This window comes from Nicotiana sylvestris, chromosome 4 (genome assembly GCF_000393655.2).
Source record: "Nicotiana sylvestris chromosome 4, ASM39365v2, whole genome shotgun sequence".
NCBI lineage: Eukaryota > Viridiplantae > Streptophyta > Magnoliopsida > Solanales > Solanaceae > Nicotiana > Nicotiana sylvestris.
Window position 1 is genome coordinate 115,024,782 of NC_091060.1, and position 24,561 is coordinate 115,049,342.

The 24,561-nt window shown below is 38.2% G+C and overlaps 1 protein-coding gene across 2 annotated transcripts; it reads left to right on the forward strand.

Annotated features, from left to right (window-relative positions):
- Positions 1 to 66: 66 nt before the first annotated feature.
- On the forward strand, positions 67 to 17,482 carry LOC104215382 (pyrophosphate-energized membrane proton pump 3). Of its 2 annotated transcripts, XM_009765170.2 has the most exons (15): positions 67 to 354; positions 972 to 1,267; positions 5,008 to 5,211; positions 5,987 to 6,138; positions 6,224 to 6,371; positions 6,463 to 6,595; positions 6,704 to 6,876; positions 7,443 to 7,563; positions 14,231 to 14,418; positions 14,525 to 14,962; positions 15,064 to 15,228; positions 15,320 to 15,475; positions 15,568 to 15,679; positions 16,662 to 16,881; positions 17,221 to 17,482. In XM_009765170.2, the coding sequence occupies exons 2-15, from the start codon at positions 1,175 to 1,177 to the stop codon at positions 17,318 to 17,320; spliced, it is 2,403 nt and encodes an 800-aa protein (XP_009763472.1). In that variant the 5' UTR covers positions 67 to 354; positions 972 to 1,174; the 3' UTR covers positions 17,321 to 17,482. The 2 variants fall into 2 exon arrangements, with proteins under 2 accessions (XP_009763472.1, XP_009763473.1); XM_009765171.2 differs by lacking the exons at positions 67 to 354; positions 972 to 1,267 and having other exon boundaries at positions 5,121 to 5,211; positions 5,994 to 6,138.
- Positions 17,483 to 24,561: the final 7,079 nt, after the last annotated feature.

The following is a 24,561-nucleotide window of genomic DNA, read 5'->3' on the forward strand; positions in this document are numbered from 1 at the left end:
AAAAACACGTTGGACTGCGCATGTGGCATTCACTAATTGGATTGTGCACATAAGTCAACATATGCTATTTCACCTAATCGAAACGCATTGAGAGAGAAAAAATACACACACACACACAGAATACAGACACTTTCAGAGTTACACAGTTTCACTCTCTCGCCGGCTTCGCTGCCCCAAATTCCGTTTCAACATTCGCTTCTAAGCTTCCTCTTCGCGTCTCTCAATTGAGATCTGAAGGTTCTAGAAAGTTTTCGAGGCCGATCAGACCGCGGAGTTGAATATATCCTTTTTCCGGCGAGGAGTTTTGTTTTCGCCTCGTCAGTGTTTCGCATCCGGATCTGCGTATGCGTGCTCGTAAGAATTTCTGCGTTCATTGATCTATTTGTTTTTTCACACTTTAATTATCAGTTTGATTTGATTTAAAGTAGTTGTAACTGCTGCACTGGTATTTTAGGATGAGCTTGTGTTTCACGATTTTTTAATATCTAATTGCTACAGCATTACAGCCTCAAATGTGTTTCTTTGCAAATTCGTTGATTTCGTTGGTAGGTTTATAGTTTGAAATTGTTCCTTTTCGAGGGTTTTAATACGTTCCGTTCATTGTGTCTTCTGCTGTTCAAATTGACTGCTTTTTAACTCGTTTGTTTGATAATGGTAGTTTGATTATTCTTGTTTCTGTTAGACTAGCATTGTGTTTGGACATTCCATCTGTTTTACAATTTCTGGGTTTGTGAATAAGCTGTAAGTTGTAACTGCTCTACTGGTATTTTTAGCGTGAAATTGTGTTTCATACTAAAGCTGTGATTAATTTCCAATGAATTTGTTTTGCAAGTTCATTGATTTTTGAATATTGAGTCTGCGTACACACTACTTCACCAGACCCCACTTGTGGGATTTTATTGGGTTGTTGTTGTTGTATTGGTTTTTGAATATGTAATGTCTGATAGAATGTTTTTGTTTTTTTCCCCTAGGACCTGAAGAATTTTTTGAGATGATTTAACAGTTGAGAAGGAAACATCACAGCTGCCTGAACACGAGCTAAGGAATTAGTGGAATTGATTAACAAAAGAAATTCAAAATACAGCGACCAGGTTCAGGGGGCGATTTGCCCCAAATCAGTGAGTTCAGCCCTTTCCCAGTAGCACGGAGGGTAAATTCTTTCCAAACCGTTGCAATGGATGATGACATGGAAGGAGGGAACTTGGGCCCTTACCAAGATAGGCCAAGGACATTTCCTAGCATGAAGAGTAAAGCTTATATACCATGGGTAAGTTACATTATTTGGGAGCACATGCTTTTCGGTTGTCTTAAAATCATGCCTTTTGATTCATTCATGGAGGAACATTTACTTTGATCAAGCCTTTAGGAGAGAATGGCATGCTCATTTTTGTTGTTTATTTTTATTAAATCTTTTAAGCACCTTAGTTTTGCCTTTACATATGTTCTCGCTCTTTAATGTGGATCATCAATTGCCAAATGTGTCATATTTTATAGTCTTCTATAATTTTTTTTAAGTATATAGTCTTCTATCATTTTTTAATATTCTAAATCCTGCTAAATATACTTTTCGAGGAGAAGAAAACATTACTGGTGAAAGAAGCATATCTTTGCAGGAAAGGTGGTACAATAGTTAAACAAACTCTGCATGAAAACCGGTAACCACTATGCTGTTACAGAAGGTAGTCTGCTGTGTTGCGGGTGATCTAGCGACATCTGCAATCTAGCCACCCTCTGTAGGCCTTCCACCAACCAACTAATTGTACAAATATAACAATGTTTCCTAATAATTTTAAATACATCTAAAATTATAGAAAGAAGAGCTACTGTTTAAATTCAAAGGAATCAGTAGAAATTAGTGGATACATATGCATGAGTAAAAGTAAGACTATATATGTTTGAAATCGAGTGAACAAAATGTATACATTAATTAAGTTCCAACTTTATTGAATATTCCCTTGGTCTCTCTTAACTACTTTATCATCTGATACTTTTTTATCAGGACCTTGATTATCTGTTACTTATAAAAAAGAAAACTACCTCTATCATCTGTTTCTAGTGAAACTCGAATTAGTGCCGTGTTCCTAATATATTGTGACTCACAATAGCGTCAAATGGGTTCTTCCACTTTTTAAGAGTTCTCTGAAAACTTCTGCTAGGTAATTTTTAACTATGAACTTCAAAAAAATGACATGCACATCCTTATTAAAAATAAAGATATGCACACAGGTAGAGTGTGTTGATAGATCTTTTTATGACAGCAGTGTCCGGGCCAGCTAACAAGGCTTAGGTAGATCGGAATAAATCACTAAGTATTTTTTTTGTCTTTGCTTGGATTTTAACTGGGTCTTTGCACCCACTTCATTGACCATTAGGCCACACCCTTGCATGCGTGTGTGGCATAGTTTCTTTACCTAATAATTAGACCGGGCTAGGTGCTGTCAGTTCTCTATTTGATACCATCTCCAACTCACCTTCTACTCCACCCTTGACTGATTGACTGTTTACCCATCTCCTCCTAAATCTAGCAACCCACTTTAGGTTGGGTTCAGGTAGATACTTCTCCTGCCAACATTGAACTCCGTGGACCGAAGGTAATCAGAATTCAAAGTAAATTTCTGAATCTAAAAAGAATCAGTAGGCATAGATTGATCTTAAGGTTTCTAGTATTGTTTTCCACCCACTTGCACTATAAAAAAGTAATCATGCACTCAGAAATCTAAGAGGTTGCTACATTCTAAAATTTGAAGCTTTTGGTCTTGACTTCCGCTCACGTGGACCTCAAAATAGTAAAATATGCACTTAGAATTAGAAGAGCTCAAGGCATTCCAGATTCACTAAGTTAACAAGGTTGAAAGTCGAAACAAGCATAGAGTTTTGAGATTAACCATTGAGGTCTCATTGATACTATATAGAAGTTGAAGCTCCAGATAGTTTTACTCTTCTTTAGAAGCACAAATTCACTCATAAGAGCACTCTGAGCAGGGTATAGCAATTTAAAATGGAAATTATATGAGGCTTATTTCCTAACCTGATAGTTTGCAGAGATTAGTGTGTGCACCATTACCCACTTATAGCCTTTTGGCCAAGCTTCTTCAAGAGCCAAAAGTGCTTTTTTCCCCAAGAAGTACTTTTTCCCTCAACGTGAGGTGTTTGGCGAAGCTTTTTGGGAGAAAAAAATGCTTTTGGAAAGAAGTAGAAATAGTTTTTGAGAAGCAGAAAGAAGTAGCTTCTCCCCAGAAGCCGAAGCAGTTTTGACTTTTCTTCTTACCAACAATACCCTTAGCAAAATATAGTATATACCAAAATAACGTTACTTATTTTAAACCTAATACTTAGGATATTAATGTATAAGTATTTTTTCTTATTTTTAGGATAGCTTTCTAATATATAGTGACTTTTGGGTAAATGCTTTTATATTTATTGAATAATTTTTGATATATTTAAATTATCTTAAAAAGAATTAAAGTGTTTTTCAATTTTATTTTCGTATTTTACTTAAATAAAATGGAAAACGTTAATTATTGTCTTTAATAATAAAATTTTGAGATTATTTATGAACTCATATAATATTAACTATTAAGTAAATCTCGTCGTGTCTTTATTCGTAAGTTGATATTTAAAAGCACTGTTTGAAAAGCTTGGCCAAACACAAATTATTGCTCAAACGTACTTTTCAGATAAATTAACCAAACACAAACTACTTATCTCAAAAGTACTTTTTCGAAAAACACTTTTCAAAATAAGCTGATTTTAGACTATTAGAAAATAGAAATATATGAAGGGCTTAACCTTAAATATGAACTTGTAGTTTAGTGCTAAACTAGGCTTTCTGAAAAATAGTAATCATTTATTTACGATTTAATAGTTCTTTCTTATTCTTTTCATGTCTTTTTTAGCGGTCAATATCTTATTGATGTCACTCCAAGACGGTGTTTTAATTTACATTAGTGGCATAATGTGTACGATTGGTCCATAGCCTCCCTAAAATTCTAACCAACTATAACTACAAAATGGTACTCTCTTTACACTAAAGTCCAAAAATAAAATAAAATAAGAGAGAAACCACGACTTAATCCGATGGTTTATCAACTCTTTAAATAAACTATATTTTCTTCTTTTCATATTCACCAAAAAACTAAAGAAGGTTTGTCTTCCAAATCACCTTATTTAGCATCTAAGCCTCTCGTTCTCCAACTTACGGGTGATTCTGACTAGATATGTTCACCTTCTCATGCTTTTTGGTGAAGAATCAGTTGAGCCGTTTCATTTTGGCTATTTAAATGCATTTTATTTGTTTTTTTACTTTACTGAAAGCTTGTATTACATATTTCCTTAAAAGAATCAATTATCGGTAGGCGTTTGCCTCACAATGATATACATGCTATATACCCTGGCCTCTCTTGAAGAGAACTATGTTTCATTAAAGGTTGTCTGCCGAAGAATTAAATGATCTTTTTTGACAAGCAGATGATAAGTACCTCTGTTCTCAATCTGTGTCACGGTTATAGTCATTCTACCTAAAGTGTTATTCACCGTTCATTTGCTCATGTCTACATTTCTAAATTAGTAGATAAACGTAAATGATGTGCCCCTTTTCGACCTGTTTGTCTAATAGTAAACATCTCTGATCTTTGAATCTAGCACAAATAGTTGTGCCACATCGGAATGAATATTTTGAAAATTAAAGATGATACTAGCTTTCAGTCAGGGGAGCTTGTTACAATTTTGTAATGCAAAATAAATGAGGAGGACCAGCATCCTAAAAGTATACAAAAACTTGAAACTTTTAACCAGCAGTGCCTCCTCTATCTGTAGAAACCAGTTATTCATAACTTTTGCTTGTTTAAGTTTAGCTGTTCTAGTTGTTCACTCTTGCTTAAATAAGATTGTTTAATAAGAAGCTTCTTTCAGCGGATAACAGCATAATTCAATTTCCTTCTCTTTTCACAGCTTGCTCTTCTATTTTCTAAGTATTTGCTTTAATATTGTCATTGCTGTTTCATGCAGATTTTTCGTGTTCTCATGAGGATAAATGTTCGCGTTCTTTTGGTGCTCCTGCTTGTTTGTTTTGGAGCTATCTTTTACATTGGTGCAAGTACCTCGCCGATCATTGTGTTTGTGTTTTCAGTTTGTATCATCAGCTTTTTTGTGTCGATTTATCTTACTAAGTGGGTGCTGGCAAAGGATGAGGGACCTCCTGAGATGTCCGAGGTACAATCTTCTTGATCAGTTTCTAAGTTCTCTTTCAAAACTTTCCTGTTTTGTTTTTTCTGCTTCTAATATGTAGATCAGAAAGTTTGGACAATGTTTTTTCATATCATACTAGATCATATTTTTCTTTTGGTATGGGTCTCTAGACTTATGCAGTACTCTAAATGAGTCTAGTTCTTGTTATTCTTTAGTTCTTTTCCTTTTTCATCTTTCATTTTATTCATTTGTTAATTTTTGGGTGGAAGATAGAGGTGGATAGAGTTGTTGGGAATGCCATGAGGGAGCCAGGAATGGTTTTGTATCCAAAACCTTAATCGTGGTTAAGGAGCTCCATTGTTTGGGCTAGCCCATGATCATCATGTACGAGTGGTCGTTTCAAGCGTTAAAGTTGTGTGCTAGAGTACTGCAGAATACCATGGAGGTCAGTATGGTGACTAGTCTGCTTTTGCTTCTGTCACCTTCACCTGCCAACCAAAGAAATGATCTATTCCCGCCATTTTCATTTCCCTTCTCCATGCTCCTAGATTACACACCACCTGAACTTGGAATCCTTCATAGCCATAAGATTTTCCGAGAGAAGTGGATTTGAAGGCAAAATTTTCTTATTCCATTGATATGGGAACTTTAACGTAAATAAATTGGTAAAAGCTTGACGATATTGATATCAGCACCCAACATGCAGAAGCTTGGATTCACAGTCATGATTTTGCTCCTATTTCATTGCAATATGTTAAGTATAGTCTTAAAGTCTTAAGCTCATTATGTAACTTGCTAGATATCAGATGCAATACGTGATGGAGCTGAAGGTTTCTTCAGGACTCAGTATGGGACTATCTCCAAAATGGCATTATTGCTTGGACTGGTTATATTTGCCATATATTTATTCCGTAATACAACTCCTCAGCAAGAATCGTCTGGCTTAGGCAGGTAATGGCAGATTTTGAGTTGGATAATTTCTCTTCTTTCAGGAAAAGTTTGAGTTCACTTTATGATACTTCCCACACTGATGTAGGGCAACATCTGCTTATATTACTGTTGCTGCTTTTCTTTTCGGGGCTCTATGTTCTGGTGTTGCTGGGTATGTTGGCATGTGGGTATCAGTACGTGCTAATGTCCGAGTATCTAGTGCAGCAAGACGGTCGGCTCGCGAGGCTCTACAGGTTCTTTTTTTCACTTTTCAATATAATGCTCAACAGGAGCAACACTAAGGTCCTCTGTTGTAGAAATTGACTTCAGATCTTTCTGATGTAGATAGCTGTACGTGCTGGTGGATTTTCAGCATTGGTGGTTGTTGGAATGGCTGTAATGGGTGTTGCTATTCTTTATGCAATTTTGTATGTGTGGTTGGGGGTGGATTCACCTGGCGCAATGAAGTCAACTGATTGTGAGTAAAATCTGCTAACATTTCACATTGTTTTGTTTCACTAAGATGTACATTTGACTTTGAATGTCTGTTTTCTAGTTCACATTATGACTTCTCATCTTTATGCAGTGCCTCTACTACTTGTTGGGTATGGTTTTGGAGCTTCATTTGTTGCCCTTTTTGCTCAGTTGGGTGGTGGAATATTCACAAAGGCTGCTGATGTTGGAGCTGATCTTGTCGGAAAAGTAGAGCAGGGTATACCGGAAGATGACCCACGCAATCCTGCTGTAATTGCAGATCTGGTATTAATCTGCTCTCTTTTTAATGTCTTTTTTCATTTTCTTCTATGAACTTCTATGTTTATCATGCATTACCATTAGGCATTTCTGTCATGTATTCTAGCTGGAAGTTGTATGAACGATCTCATTAAGTTCTACTTTACGCACCATGCACCTAGTTAATGCAGTGGAATCCCAAGTTTAAGTTTAAACAGCACTTAAACTGTGAGATACAAACATCTCTTGGTGCTTGAGTAGAACAAGTGATTATCATTTTTCTACATGAAAGTTATCTCTTAGAGAAATTTCTTGGAGTTTAAAGAAGAATGTCTTTGTCTTCTTTGAGGCCCCTATTATCAATTGTTTCACATCCTAGCTTTGTGCTTGCTATGGTAGCACCAAATAAAAAGAAATATACGAAAAAGAGAAAAGTTTGCTATTGCGAAATATTAAACATATAAAAGGAATTATGGAGTATTGGTATCTGCTCCGTCAATTCATTAACTGGAGATTGTCGCTACCTATAATGTTGTTTTTTTGGTTTCAAATTGATTTGTCTAATGCTAACCTTATAAATTTCCGATTGTAAGGTAGGAGACAATGTTGGTGACTGTGCTGCTCGAGGTGCAGATCTTTTCGAAAGTATTGCCGCGGAGATTATTAGTGCAATGATACTTGGAGGAACCATGGCTAAACACTGCAAAATTGAAGGTAGCTTGACACTCACACTCACACTTGAGTTGATTTAATTTAACTTAAGTTGCTACAGAAATTTGGTTCTGAAGGTGAGTGGTAATCTTGGTGGGAATGTATCAAAAAGACGAATGTAATATGCCGACCCTTGCACTTGAATCCAAATATTATGAAACAGGGAATTTTGTAACATAGGCGTGGGTACTGTGAGGATGAAACTGCTTATGTTTGCAAATGAGAGACATCAAGTGTTTGTAGATCAGTGCTGTACAACCCAAAAAGCCCCAAAAGCGCTGAAGTCAGTGAAGTTATAGGTGTTTGAGAGCAAATGCAATTAAAACACGTGATTTAGTGAGAGCACAAAGCTGTTGGTTGGTTGTTTTGGGTAAGATGCACATGTCATCAACTTAGTGCCTTCACCGAAGCACTGCTATGCTGCACGAAAATGTGCCTTTGATAAAACTGTTGGAGATGCTGCCAATTATAGCACGGGGGAGAAAAGAACTTGTAACAATAATTGTCTTACTGTGTTGTTTCTCCCACGGTTAAGTTTTTTCATCTTAAATTGGATGACAACTCCAACTTAGCTTAATTGGCTATTATTACCCCACTGTGTTGTCGATTGAAACTGCGGACTCCAGGTACCATAAATGAGCTCTTAGTATTTTTTTTTACCTATAGTAGAGAGTAGAGAGTGAGGATTTTGCATCCAAATGGAGTTGGGAAGGAGGGTGAGTATTCATGAAGCTGACATGAACCAGCTTGGGGTTGAGGCATAGTTGTTGTAGTTGTATGGTAGTCACTAGACATAATGAAAGTGCATCAGTTTCTGTTATGGTCCCTAATTTTGGATCGAGTCGCTGGACGATTAACAGGAAAGTCAGGCCCAACACGAAGGTCTAAGCCCTTGTTCTTGTTCCTAGACTTGCCTATGATTGCCGGATTTGCAATTCAATCAGGGAATTGCACACCTGGGAACTTGTTTGAGAAAAGTTCCAAATCTCTGTGACTTGAAGAAATTCAATCTACTTTTATTCATAAGCGTCAACTCTCTTAAATAGAGGTAACAAAGCAAGAGTCCTAACAAATAAGAAATAGCAAGAATCCTAACTCAGAAAAGAGTTCTAACTAAAAGAGATAACAAGAGTTCTAAATCACTAAGGGAAGTTTTATTCAAAGCTGACAAAATAATTCAGAAAATATCAATCATTATCTATCCTATTAATTCTTGCGTCTAGTAAATTGTCTGCCAACAAATGCATCCATAACATTACTCCCTTCCTGGAGAAAAAGCTTGTCCTCAAGCTTGAAGTCTGGAAAGGCAGATTCAAAATGATCTACAATCTCCCAAGTGGAATCCTCAACAGAGAAACCACACCACTGAACCAAAAGTTCCCAATTACCACGATTCAGATGGGAGCGAAGCACAGAGCAAGGGGTAGGAACAATGCGTCCTGCTTCAATTGGTGGAAGAGTAGGTAGAGTTGCAGGTAGCTCACCCTTGAATGGCTTAAGAAGTGACACATGAAACACATCATGAAGCTTGCAACGTGCAGGTAGATCAAGTTGATAAGCTACAGATCCTATGCGCCTCAAAACTGCAAAAGGGCCATAAAATTTTGGTGCAAGTTTATGATAGACATGGCTAGCCCGAGTTTTTTGGCGATATGGATGTAAACGTAACCAAACATACGATCCCGAACAGAATTCCACATCATGATGTCCTTTATCATAAACAGTCTTAATCTTATGCTGCGCTTGTTGGAGCTTGGCTCGAATATCCTGTAAGACAACATCTCGGTCTATTAATGCTCGGTCAACAACATCAACTCGAGAAGAACCAACCATGTAGGATTGCAATCTGGGAGGTTCGCGGCCATAAACAACTTGAAATGGAGATGTGTGAAGTGCTGAATGGAAAGAAGTGTTATAGCAAAATTCAGCCCATGGAATCCATTCTACCCATTTTGTAGGATGATCATCCACCAAGCATCGCAAATAAATCTCGATTGTGCGATTAACAACCTCAGTTTGGCCGTCCGATTGTGGATGATAAGCAGATGAAAATTTTAATTTAGTCCCACATAAATGAAATAATTCTTTCCCGAACGTACTAGTGAAGAGGGGATCTCGATCACTAACAATTGATTCTGGGATACCATGCAAACGAACAATATTCTCAAAGAAAATTCTTGCTACAGAAGACGCATTATATGGATGAGCAAGAGGAATAAAATGTGCATATTTAGAGAACCTGTCCACAAACCACCAATAACACTGTTTTACCTAATGATTTTGGCAGCCCAGCAATAAAATCCATGGAGATATCCGACCAGATTTGATTAGGTAGTTGTAAAGGTTGTAACAGTCCTGCTGGACTCAAGTTAACAGCCTTATTACATTGGCAAACTGAACAAGCAGCAATATAATCCTTGATAGCTGTCTTCATAGTTGGCCAATAAAAATCCTTGCGAATACGTTGCATGGTCTTCTGAACACCTTCATGTGTGCTATCATGAAACCTAGACAAGACAGAAGCTACCAATGGTGAATTTGGCAAGAGATAAACCTTGTCTCTAAAGAACAACAATCCATCTCGAAATACCCAATCCACATCCATCTCTCCCTGTTCAATTTTAGCTTGAAGTTCTTGAAGTATTGGTGACTGCTCGACTTCTGCCCGGACTTCATCAAATATCAAAACCTGAGGCTGGGAAATAGCAAATAACATATCTTCAGTTCCTTCTCGTCGTGACAATGCATCTGCAACAGTATTCAAGCGCTCGACCTTGTATTCCACTCGAAAATCATACCAATCAACTTGCTAAGCCAATGTTGTTGAGGAGAAGTAGTAAGACGCTGATCTAACAAGTATTTAAGACTGTAATGATCAGTTCGAATTAGAAATGCTCGACCCAAAAGATAAGGTCTCCAATGTTGAACTGCCTTTGTCAAGCCAATCAATTCACGTTCATAAGCCGGAAGTTTTAGGTTTCGATCAGCTAGTTTACGACTAAAAAAAACAATTGGATGTCCCTGCTGTTGAAGAACTGCTCCTATTCCATCACCTGACGCATCACACTCAATAACAAATTCTTCTTTAAAATTTGGCAACTGTAATACTGGGGCAACAACTAATGCCTTTTTAAGAGCTTCAAAAGAAGCAAGTGCATCATCATTCCACTTGAAAGAAAGTCGCTTAAGCATACTTGTTAAGGGAGCAACAATTAGACCAAAATTCTGGATGAATTTACGGTAATATCCTGCCAAGCCTAAGAATCCACGCAACGCTGTTGTTGATTCCGGTTGAGGCCAGTCCACCACGGCTTTGATCTTGTTGGCATCAGCTAAAACACATGTGTTTGAAACTATGTGGCCCAGATAAGCTACTTGTTTTTCGCCAAACGAACATTTGGATTTTTTTAAACAAAGGCGATGAGCTTGCAGCAACTCAAAGATGATTCGCATGTGCGACAAATGATCCTTCCAAGTCTTGCTATACACAAGGATGTCATCAAAAAATACAAGTACAAATTGACGTAGGTATTTCCGGAATACCTCATTCATCAGTGCTTGAAAGGTAGAGGGAGCATTGGTCAATCCAAATGGCATGACAAGGAACTCAAAATGGCCATGGTGCGTTCTGAAAGCCGTTTTCTCAACATCCATAGAGTCCATGCGGACTTGATGGTAACCAGAGCGAAGATCAAGCTTGGTGAAAATTGTGCTCCGTGCAATTCTTCAAGTAATTCATCCACTACTGGAATAGGGAATTTGTCTTTTATTGTTTTGCAATTAAGCTCCCTATAGTTCACGCAAAAGCGCCATGTTCCATCATGTTTCCGAACTAGCAGTACATGTGATGAGAATGGAGAACGACTGGGTCGGATGATACCTTGATGAAGCATTTGATCACACTGTTTCTCAATCTCATCTTTCTGGAAGTGAGGGTAGCGATAGGGTCGAACTACCACCGGATCAGTTCCTGGTAGTAAACAAATGCGATGGTCACAGGACCGCATAGGAGGCAGATCTGTAGGTTCTTGGAATATGTCATCAAATTCGGCCAATATCTTCTCGAGGTCACCTTGCTTGGAATCCATCGAAAGATGTAGGTGCGGCTGGAATAGTTGTTGTTGTCCCTGTAAGGTGATCTGCCTTCCATTTACTTCAAAGATCATTGTCAATGATGTAAAATCCCACAAGATAGGCCCGAGTGTTTGCAGCCACTTGACACCTAGGACAATATCAAAACCATCCAAAGGAATCACATAAAAATCAGCAATGAAAGAATGGGTAATTACAGAAAATTGCACTCCCTTGCAAATGCCCAAACTGGAGATTTTCTCGCCATTTTCTACTGATACATTGAGATTTGCCTGATGATGGATAGGCAAGCCTAAACGCTGGGTAGCAGTAGAGCTAATAAAATTGTGTGTGCTGCCTGAATCCACTAAGCTAAGCAACAACTTCATATCAACTACAACTTGCAATTGCATAGTATTTGCATGTTTGCTTGTGATAGCATGCAGTAAGATGGCAGGCTCTTTGTTTTCCGTTGTTATATCCTCAGATTCTCCATCCTCTATTTCCAGCCAAAATAACTTTTTGCATTGATCGCCTGCAACATAAGGATCATCGCAGTTGTAGCACAATCCTTTTGCACGCCGGGCAGCCATCTCGGTGCGAGTCAACCTTTTCACAAAAGGATAAGAAGAAGCAGTAGTCTTAGCAGTTGGGGTCATTGCTGTACCGCAACTTTAACACTGCCGTTTGAGGTTGAACCATAGCCCCTTTGTGTTGCAGAAGAAATCTGTATTTTCTTCTCAAATGCTCTTGCCAAACTCATTGCTTGCACTAAGTTAGATGGATTATGCATTTCAACATCAAGACGAATTGAATCAACTAACCCTGCTGTAAACATATCAACTTGTTGGTCTATACGCACAGATGAAGCACGAGCCAACCGGTTTTGGAAGTTTCTCTGATATTCTTTCACATAACTAGTTTGTTTCAAGTTGATCAACTCTCCTAATGGGTTACTTTTCATTGGTGGGCCAAACCGAAGGGTACAATATTCTTTGAACACACCTCACGTCAAATTGGGTTCCTCTAGTTCTAGTTGATAAACCCATAATTGGGCCTCCCCAACCATGTGAAAAGAAGCTAACCCTACTTTTTCTTGGTTGGCAGTACGCTGGTTAGCAAAGAATTTCTCACAACGGTGAAGCCAAATAAGATCTTCAGTTCCATCATAAGTAGGAAAGTCTAATTTAGTGTATCTGGGTACTATACCTCTTCCTCCGATGCTGTCATCAATACCAGAATTGATGTTGTTTCTTCTCCCTAGATGAAGATCTGAATGTTCACCTGCATTACTGGTTCGATGGGCAGCAACAACACTATTATCTCCAACTTCAACTCCCTTCATACACGTCGCGGTGCGGATTAAGGCTTCAATCTATTGCGATAGTTGCTGGAATTTGGCGTCTGTCCTCGCTTCTGAAGCTGCTACTTTTGCTTCAGCTTGGGCTTCCCGGAAAAGATTTCGCAACTTTGCTTCTACAGATTTTTCGTCCATCGTGACAAGCTCTGATACCAAATTGTTATGGTCCCTAATTTTGGCTCGAGTCGCTGGGCGATTAACAGGAAAGTCAGGCCCAACACGAAGGTCTAAGCCCTTGTTCTTGTTCCTAGACTTGCCTATGATTGCCGGATTTGCAATTCAATCAGGGAATTGCAAAAGTTTCAAATCTCTGTGACTTGAAGAAATTCAACCTACTTTTATTCATAAGCGTCAACTCTCTTAAATAGAGGTTACAAAGCAAGAATCCTAACAAATAAGAAATAGCAAGAATCCTAACTCAGAAAAGAGTCTTAACTAAAAGACATAACAAGAGTTCTAAATCACTTAGAGAAGTTTTATTCAAAGCTGACAAAATAATTCAGAAAATATCAATCATTATCTATCCTATTAATTCTTGCGTCTAGTAAATTGTCTGCCAACAAATGCATCCATAACAGTTTCCCACCCGTAAAGGCTTATTTTTTAGAATTTTTTCGATGGTGATTTATTGACGTGGTAGGAAAAATCTCCGCATACAACTTGTGTACAAAAAGTAGAGAACTTCACCCAGAACCTGATTCTTAGTTATGCTTGTTATATGTTTGTTTCACTAGCAGTGTTTCAAAGGCGAAAAGCTTTAAAACGCTCCATATCTACTGGGGCTTTAAGCACAAAGTGCAGTTAAAGTATGGGCTTTAGTAAAAAAAAGCATTATGAAGAAAAAAAAATTAAAATGTATCTGTAATGCAGGAAAAAGTAACAAACTCATTCTTAATGTTTTCCTCAACAATTACTGCATCTCTTTGCCAATTATATTTATTGTTAGTACTGCTTGATTCAAGATAGAACTCATGAACAATGAGATGCCTGCCCTTAGTGCCTTGCCTACATCGAAGCGCAGCTTAAGCGACATGAAGTGCCCTCTTGAGCTTTTGTGAGCTTCAGGAACGACTAGTAGAAATATATGTATATAAAATGATTGATGACTATATTTCCTCTTGATGTAGCTGAATACTTCTGTTCCTAGAAATGATCTCATTATATGTGATGCCTCCTATGTGATCTGCTGTTTCCTTGCAGTTTTCTGTTTTATCTAATATATGTTGATTTCTTCTGCAGATCCATCTGGCTTTATTCTGTTTCCTCTAGTTGTTCATTCTTTCGACCTGGTTGTATCATCTGTTGGCATATTCTCTATCCGGAACAAAAGGGAATCTGGAGTAATTGGCACTGTAGAGGACCCCATGAAAACTCTTGAAAAAGGGTACTCAGTGACAATATTGTTAGCTGTTCTGACATTTGGTTTGGTAAAGTTTTATTTTCCTTGGAACATTATCCACCATTTATTCTCCTATTAGTTATATGACTTTCTGTGTCTGTTTTCTCTGCTAATAGTTTTCATTGCATTTGCAGTCCACACGGTGGTTACTTTACACTGAACAGGCACCTTCTGCTTGGTTGAATTTTGCTTTATGCGGTCTGGTTGGAATTGTAACTGCTTATGCCTTTGTTTGGATATCAAAGTACTACACTGACTACAAATACGAGCCTGTGCGTACCTTAGCCCTCGCTAGCTCCACTGGTCATGGAACGAACATAATTGCGGGTATTAGTTTAGGTCTGGAATCCACAGCTCTACCTGTCCTTGTCATAAGCTTGGCTATCGTTTCTGCTTTCTGGCTTGGTCGCACTTCGGGATTGACAGACGAGGCTGGAAACCCAACTGGGGGGTTGTTTGGTACTGCTGTAGCAACTATGGGAATGCTTAGTACAGCAGCATATGTTCTCACCATGGATATGTTTGGTCCAATAGCTGATAATGCTGGTGGAATTGTTGAGATGAGCCAACAGGTGATTTTAATGCTTCTGAGCTAAAGCATTAGGTCATGACTTTTTTTTCCCTCTTAATCTTTTATTGGCTTGGTTAGTTCACTAAGCCTTTTTGTGTACAGCCTGAGAGTGTTCGCGAGATCACTGATGTTCTTGATGCTGTTGGGAACACTACGAAAGCTACAACCAAGGGATTTGCAATTGGATCTGCAGCACTTGCATCCTTTCTTCTGTTCAGTGCCTATATGGATGAGGTAGCTGCATTTGCTCAGGAACCCTTCAAGCAGGTACCAAATTGCTTTGACTTTCTTTTTGGCCTTTTTCTTTAATTACATTAACTTTCTGGTGCAGGACTAATAATATTCAATTAATATGCAGGTTGACATAGCGATACCTGAGGTATTTGTTGGGGGATTACTGGGATCTATGCTCATCTTTCTGTTCAGTGCATGGGCCTGTTCGGCTGTTGGTCGAACTGCTCAAGAAGTAGTCAATGAAGTAAGAAGACAGTTTATTGAGAGGCCAGGGATCATGGTTAGTAGTGTTACCGTTCAGAAGGTTTACTTGCATTGCAGAATACTCATGGAGAGACTGAAGTTAATTGATGTTACTTTTACTGGTGGCAGGACTACAAGGAGAAGCCAGATTATGGTCGATGTGTGTCCATTGTTGCATCTGCATCTTTGAGGGAGATGATTAAACCTGGAGCCCTAGCTATCATATCCCCCACGGTTGTTGGTGAGTCTTGCACTCGTTAATCATTTTCTTCATGCTTTACGATAACTGTTTTCCTGCTAAAACCCATAAACTGCATATCTCTGTCTAGCCAATTGAGCAAAGGTTTCTTAAGAATTATTGCAAGCTTTTAGATTTGTAGTTATCACTGTTTTTTGATAAAATGTATCGCTATTAGTCAACTGTGTTTGGTCCTTTAGAACTCTTTGTTTAAACTTTTAAGTCTTGTCTAAATTTGCCTTCTGATATAATCTCTGTCATGGATTTATTCAATCAGTTCGTTAATCTTCTCATGTATGTGCTCTTAGATGCATCTGCTTGCAATTTCTGTGGAGTGTCTGGGTAAATTATCTGCTACTTTAACTCTCTTTGAATCACATCATCAGGTCGTTTTTATCTTTTTTTTTTCCCTTTTATTACTTGTTTGTGTTTTCAATTATTCCCGCCTGTTCATTTTGTGGAAGCTTAGCCACTTGATATTGCAAAGTAACAACTAGCTTAGAATTGCAAAAGGGGTGTTGTGAGGTGAGGTATCACTGAGAAATGGGAGTTTTGCTAATCATTAAGTGATATCAGTGAGCATCTACATCTGTACAAATCTTACCTTGCATGTCTTTCTGCTGAAACATCTACACTTGTCCAAATTCTATGCGTTCACCACATCGCGTGATTCTCTGTTGATTATTTTCCTCAGCAGTGACCGTACTATATGTTACCTGAATATAGTACATGTCAATTATTTTCTCATCGTTCCTGTTAGGTTACGTCTATTGTCTCTGCACTCTGTAGTTTATCTTTGGTGCCTCCACCACATTATAAGTAGAATCCGAGGGAGAATTCTTTGCAATCTGTTTATTCTCCTTTTGTGCACACATACCTGCAAATTCTAATTCTTAATTGTGCTTTCAAGTTTGTGTTTTCATAATCTTCTTTGATCTCAGTATAGAATTTTGAGCCTATTGTGTTCATCTTGGGCTCTGTACAGGTTTTCTTTTCCGCATTTTGGGCTACTACACAGGACATCCTCTTCTTGGGGCTAAAGTTGTAGCGTCCATGTTGATGTTTGCCACGGTTTCTGGTATTCTTATGGCTCTTTTCCTCAACACTGCTGGCGGAGCCTGGGATAATGCAAAGAAGTACATAGAAACTGGCGCTCTTGGAGGCAAGGGGAGCGACACCCACAAAGCAGCAGTTACAGGAGACACGTAAGTGTTGTTAGATGATTCATATGTTCTCAAGCTATGTTGTTTCGATTCTTCGAGAATGACGGGCCGCGCCCATGTCGGATCTTCCAAATATTTCTGGAAGATCCGACACGGGTGTGATAATATTTTTGAAGGATCCGAGCAACGTAGTTTCAAGTGTTTGTAGAGTCGTATTACTCACAGGTCATTGATGCAGCTCTGTTATATGCATTCATTTTGTTCTTTTGCTTGCATTATTGTTCTAAATTCTCATGAGTCATGACAATAGATCTTCTCTTAAGTTAACAAAATTATACGGGCCGTGCTGCACAGTACTTACAATTTCTTTTGTGTTTGTAGGGTAGGAGACCCATTCAAAGATACAGCCGGGCCTTCTCTGCATGTACTAATCAAAATGCTTGCGACAATAACCCTTGTGATGGCACCTATCTTTCTATGAGAGTTAAAGTTAATAGATTTTTAATTATACGGCATGAATTTCTAGGAGCTTTTCTATGTTCATTGGATATTGACGAGAGATGTAATTTCCTAGTTATAAAACGAGAATACCACATTTTTTGGCACATGAATTCCAACTATAGGCAACTCTTTTTTAGTTTTAGATCTCTGAATTCTCGGTTAAAGCTGTTTCTTTCGCTTCCCAAATGTTTGCTTGGTTGCTGTTTCCTTTCATGGTTTGTTTTTAGTTCCTTTTTCATTAATAATGTTGTTCCGAGACATGAAACTAAACAAGGTTCATATCTAAGTATATTGATCGCTAATTTAATTGCTAATTATTCACAGTTTAGAAAGCACTCCGTCTTAGTTTTCCGGCCCTGCCTTCACTTGGGCAGTTTAAATTACTGATAGTTCAAACAGGATAGTAGTATTACATGTTGTCTCAAAGAAAAAAGTCTCTCTGTTGTGATGCCAAGTGTTACGCTCTAAAGCAGATTTTCCATTGGCAAAATACAAGAAATGTTGGGCGGACAACAAAGTAGATTGATACGTTTTAACACCGCGCAGGTCTTAGGCTAATCTGGCAGTACCGCTAGTAGATTGAACTTTACACAATACCTGTAAATAAAAAAATTTACATCACCGCTGGGCGGTCCTCCAACATACTACTTTGATAAGTGTATAGGTGAATTTTTATCGTGGAGAGTACCACAAAAAAAAAAAAAAAAAAAAGAAATTCAGGAGCTTTGTTAGCTTAGATATACAAAAAGTAGAAAGAGAAGTGTTATTCAACCAAAAACTTGAATCTCCAAGAAGTGATGGCAATAAGAGCTAAGTTTGAATACGATAGGACTATTAGGTTATACCCTCAAGTTTCTGGGGAAGCATAAAACTTTGCAGGTATTTCCAATAACGAAGGTTAAATTAAGGCCCCACTTTCCCATGCGAGGAACCATCATTATTTAAACCAAATATAATATGGTGATAATCATAAGAAATTCTATGGTAAAATTACAAAACCTTAACATAAATGCGTCAAGATTATAAAGGAGTACGCGGAGATATCCTTTTGAAAGATTCACATGACTACAAAAGTTAAAAGAGACTTGGGTCTAATGATGACTAAATAACATATTTAAATGTGGAGCTCATAATTAATAAAGTTATGGATGCACTAAAATAACTATTTGAAGGAATCATATTAGTGTTTTATAAACAAAAAAAAGTTATAAAAGTAACAAAAGTGGCATATGAATATGGGATTAGGTGAGGAAAAACTATGGGGTGGTTGGCCTCATTCATTGTATATATTTTTACTGTCAATCCTGGACTGCACGTGGGCGGCCTAAATTTTTATCTAGACAAATAGGCAAGTTGTTCGAAAAATAGATCGGCACGATACTAAAGACAAAGTAAAATAACTACGTTATTTTGTAATTTCTTAATCTTAGAGAAATAATAACTAATAATACTTGGATTCATAACTTCATCAACTTGTAACTGAAGTGTTATCATTGTTATTGGTATTTAGATAGTGATAAATATACTTTTGGAATAAAATTTACATGAATAAATACTATCGTTTCAAAAGTACTATTAAACTGTTAATGAAAACATCCCCACAATCAAACAATTCTTTTTATTTGATTGCTTAAAAAAGCAAGTCAAACAAATTAGAGTTATCTTTAATTAAAGGGAAACAAAGTGTGAAACAAAGCTAACGTAATGTATGATTAATACTGTATTATTTATTCTCCATCTTTTATAAATATCACAGCTTACAAAAAATCTTGGGTACGCCTATGTGTACATGTAGTGATCATGTGTTATTGAAATTATTTTGCTATGTTATTTTGTCTTTGTTTCTTTTTCATTTTCTTTGTTTTTAAAAAGAAAAAGCTACAGAAGAGATACTTTACAATTTAGGAGGCTAATTAAGAATAATGCATTTCATCATGTCTGTTTGACCTGGTATGTCGAACATCGCTAGGACAAGAAAGGAGAAAAGCCAATAATAGGAAAATAGAAAATTGCGTGCACTAGGAAACTAGGTGAGTTGTTTAATTAGTGGGAGCAGAGAAGGTCGGAAAATTCTACAGACAACATAAATAGCAATTTTACCAAAATTTAACTCTTTTGAAAGAAACAGATATACACGAATGTTTGTACACTGTTATTTCATCGCCTCGACCTAACACGCTTGAACCCTAAGGCATGATACACGTAAAGCCAATGAGGAAATTGGAATTTCTAAACGACTAAAAACAGATAATTAAGTCAATACACGAATCATGATTTAACCCGTTCAAAAATTTACTTAGGCTAATAATTGGTTGGGTAATTAATCTGAAGAATATGTGTTATAGCAATACTTGAAGAATTATGGGTAATTAATACGAAGAATGTGAGTTATTTCGTACATGTACTAGTGGAATCTTAACGAATATCCGAAGGAATAGTAAATACATGTAAATTGGCTTAAAAACTTTATTGTGGCGAAGGAGAATTGTTTGTGATGTTATATTATACTTTGAATGTTCCAAACATGTAAAAACATTAACCGGTAAGAATCATTGTGTACGGATAAAACCGAGCCTATGGGCTGCCTTGATTTCCGATGAAGTAAATAGAGCAAGTGACGTGAAGGCAAGGAACCCGAATCGAGGCAAGGAGCTCCTCGATCCGGGATCCGGGCAAAACACTTGCCCTCGAGAGTATTGCGGTCATGGCCCCATGTCCGTTTCGAACCCCAAAGGCCCCGGAGAGCATTATCAGGTAACCGAGCACGACCAACAAAAGACCGTAATATCCACAACAAGCCGGATATCACGACACGTATCGACATAGAACCAGTGATTATTTAAATGAAAGATTTTTACCTTTTATGGAATTGTACTTAGGGTAAAATTCCCTTACTATATAAGGAGGGAGGGGGAGGGTCTAATTATTCATTAGATACATTGTAACACGCGCATCAAGACAATCTACTTTACTTTTTCTCTGTTATTGAAAGTTCTTATTTTTGTTCACCAAGTGCTTCGTTGTAGTGAGTCCGGGATCGAAGGTATGCATTTCATCAAGGCTGTTATCGAGTTCGATTTCACCCCCCATAATTGGTTTGATACTTTATTACGTCTTTTATTTGTTTAACCTAACACAATCTACTATTTATATTGAATTAATTCACATATCCTTAAAATCACATATAAATTCAATTATTATACTCTTTTGAGGGTAATCAGTTTGGCGTACACCGTGGGGATAAGGATAATAGTGGCTATTTGATCTAAATTTCCACAACACAATCTGCTTTACTCTTGTTCTTTGATATCTTAATTTCAGGAAAACTTAAGGATGTCAAACTCTCAATCTGCTCACCTAAACGTTGATGCTGAATCTGACGACCACGGCGAGAACAACAATATAGTGCCCAACAACGAGGTTCACCCTGCTGACCCCAACGGAGTCCTAGTCGTAAATCCAATCGATTCCAACTCCCATGCGGCCATCGACGCTAACTTGCCCATCGATCCAGAAAACAACATTCGTGGGGGAGGCAGATCGGTAGCCAGGGATACACACGACGGTGAAGGCGATGAGATCAACTTGCGGGTGATTTTCGAAATGTTACAGGCTCAACAGGCAGTGATAGTCCAGTTGCAGAACCAAAGCCACACCCCCAATAGAGTTGAGCCCGAACCATCCCGAAAAAACACTCACAGAAATGAACCAGTCACAGAAAGACCGATGAAGCTGAATCCGGGACCAACCCCGAGATAATAAAGATGCTCGAGGAATTGTCAAAACGGGTAGAATTGGGAGAAAAGAAAATCGAAGCTAACAACAAAAAGGTGGAGACCTATATCTCTAGGGTCGATCAAATCCAGGTGCACCACTGATATTGAAAGGACTGGATTCCAAGAAGTTTATCCAAAAACCTTTCCCTCCGAGCGCAGCTCCGAAGCCGATCCCTAAGAAGTTCTATAAGCCCGAAATCGCGAAGTATAATGGAACGACAAATCCAAATGAACATGTGAGCTCTTACATATGCTCCATCAAGGGGAATGACTTGGAGGACGATGAAATCGAATCTGTTCTGCTGAAAAAGTTCGGAGAGACCTTGTCAAAAGGAGCTATGATATGGTATCACAACTTACCCCCTAATTCTATTGACTCGTTTGCTATGCTTGTAGATGCCTTTGTAAAAGCACACAGCAATGCCATCAAGGTCGAGACCAGGAAGTCAGACCTTTTCAAGGTAAAGCAAAGAGATAACGAGATGCTCAGGGAATTCGTGTCGAGGTTTCAAATGGAACGGATGGATCTGCCTCCTGTGGCAGACCACTGGGCCGTTTAGGCATTCATCCAGGGACTCAATCCCCAAAGCTCGTTGGCTTCACAGTAGTTGAGGCAAAATTTGATAGAATACCCGGTGTTAACTTGGACCGACGTCCATAACATGTACCAATAAAAAATCAGAGTCGAAGATGATCAGCTCGGGACCCCTTCCGGGTCCATTTACCCTGTCATGACTAGTGACAGATCCAAAAGAGCCATCGACTACGAACCAAGATCGAATAGAGATCAATATCAATCATACAATGGAGATCGAATGAGAAGTGGGTCCGAATGTAACCTCGCGAGGAGTGAAAGAAGGAGTGATCGAGGTCATAATAATCAAGGACTCATGAGCAGAAATAGTTTTGATAGGCCCATCGGGTTGAAGGAAGCACCAACATTATCGGAGTACAACTTAAATGTCAACGCTACCGGTATCGTATAAGCTATCGAATGCATCAAAAATACTAAGTGGCCTCGGTCATTGCAGTCCGATACTGCCCAAAGGGACCCTATTCTAATGTGTAAATATCATGTCACCTACGGCCACAAAACCGAAGACTGCCGACAACTGAGAGAAGAAGTTGCCCGATTATTCAACAACGGGCACCTCCGAGAATTTCTGAGTGATCGAGCCAAAAATCACTTCACGAATAGGGACACCAACAAATAGATCGAGGAAAAGGAACCCCAGCACGTCATTAACATGATCATTGGTGGAGTTGACATCTTCTATGGGCCGATGTTGAAACGCACTAAAGTATCCATTACAAGGGAAAAATGGACTCGAGACTATGTACCGGAAGGAACCGTATATTTCAATGACGAGGACACTGAAGGCATCGTGCAACCACACGATGATGCACCGGTAATATCTATACTCATAAATAAATCTCGAGTTAAGCATATGTTTGATCCAGGTAGCTCGACCAATATCATCAGATCGAGGGTCGTGGAACAGCTGGGTCTGCAAGACCAAATAGTGCCTGCAGTCCGAATCTCAAACGGATTCAACATGGAATGTGAGACCACTAAAGGGGAGATAACCCTATCGGTAAATACCGCTAGGACCATTCAGGATACAAAGTTCTACGTGATCGAAGGAGATATGAGGTACAATGCTTTATTCAGGAGAATATGGATTCATAACATGAGGGAGGTACCCTCGACACTACATCATGTGTTGAAATTTTCTACACTGGGAGGGATCAAAATAGTTTACGGGGAGCAACCGACTGCAAAAGAAATGTTCGTGGTCGACGAGGTGGTCACGATATCCTCACTTTCGATATCGAAGTACCTGAGTTGAGTTACCAAGGGAGAATCCAAATAGCAATCACCGATGCCGGCCCAACAGAATCAGAAAAGCGGGAGATAGGCGAAAATGAACAACTACGGAGTCCCTAGGTCTTTCATAGCCCCTGATAATTCCGACGCGACCAAATAAATGGTTGGGGAGCTGGAGCAAGTCAAGTTGATCGAGCACCCGCCCGATCGAAAGGTATACCTGGGCACGCGACTAACTCCTGGGCTCAAGAAAAAAACTCATTGAATTCCTTATAGCTAACATAGATTGCTTCACTTGGTCCCATCTTGACATGACACGGATCCGCTAGAAATAACTACTCCCAAGCTGAGCTTGGATCTGATGTTTCACTAGGTTAAATAGAAGAGAAGGCCTCAGTCCAAAATCAAGCATGCATTCATCAAAGACGAGGTATCCAAACTTCTTAAAATATGCTCCATTCGGGAAGTTAAATACCCAGATTGGTTAGCAAACGTAGTGTTAGTGCCTAAAAAGGGAAATAATTTGAGAATGTGTGTGTCACACCTCCTTTTTCTGACCCTGCGAAGGGCGAAGGAGTTTTTTCCAATTAAAGGACAGTCGAAACAGGATTTGTTTATTTATTTCAGAGTCGCCACTTGGGAGATTTAGGGTGTCCCAAGTCACCAGTTTAATCCCGAATCGAGGAAAAGAATGACTCCATATTACAGTCCGCGAACCAGAAATCCGGATAAGGAATTCTGTTAACCCGGGAGAAGGTGTTAGGCATTCCCGAGTTCCGTGGTTCTAGCACGGTCGCTCAATTGTCATATTTGGCTTATTTATCTGATTTTAATACAATTATGAACCGATGTGCCAATTTTAACTCTTTACCACTTTATTATTATTATTATTTTTTTAAAAAAAATTGTGAACATCGTTTAAAACATGTCTTTGGATTACGTCACATGAAATGCACCCGCAATCCGGAACACATTTTTATTCAATGTTTTAGGATTTAGATTTGGGTCGCATGAAATGCGCATCCGAGTTTAAGAAGGTAAAATTAATTAAATCGCGCCTAAAGAGTCTAGCGTATCATTATTTTGGGTAGGGCCGTGAAATTTGCTAAAACGGCTCCTCCCTAATTCTAAGCGATTAAATGTACATTTATTGAGGGCCCCGCAATCTATACATTTCATTAAGCGAGGCTCATCTCATTTATTTGGACAAATCTTAAAACGACTACATTTTTCTATAAAAATGAGTCTCTAAAATAAAGAAAGAAAATCCTAATTTATTACTAGCTTTTATTATTTTAAGAAGACATGACATGCTAATTGCTTGATTAATACAAATATTGATGAAAAAGAAATTTCACTCTTAATTTCGAAATTATAAATAAAATAAAAATTCAACAACTAATATTCAAAATAAACAAATATAGCTAGATTAAAACTCAGCATTGTTATTTTTTTTAAAAAAAAAAATTATTGAGATTAATTATTCACAATCATTTGAAACTAGATTTAACCATAATTACTAAAGCTTATTAGAAAGTTTATTAGACTTAAACGTTCTCTTAATCTTGCTTAAGCTCAAGTCATGCCTTAATGCCTAATTTACGATGTTTAATTTAA

What these genes read in the sequence shown, in the direction of transcription:
- LOC104215382 (XM_009765170.2), top strand. Translation starts at nt 1,175, where the DNA reads ATGGATGATGACATGGAAGGAGGGAACTTGGGCCCTTACCAAGATAGG. An exon ending in CATATCCCCCACGGTTGTTG is followed by an intron (nt 15,680 to 16,661) that starts GTGAGTCTTGCA and finishes GGCTCTGTACAG; the next exon opens with GTTTTCTTTTCCGCATTTTG. An exon ending in GCAGCAGTTACAGGAGACAC is followed by an intron (nt 16,882 to 17,220) that starts GTAAGTGTTGTT and finishes TTGTGTTTGTAG; the next exon opens with GGTAGGAGACCCATTCAAAG.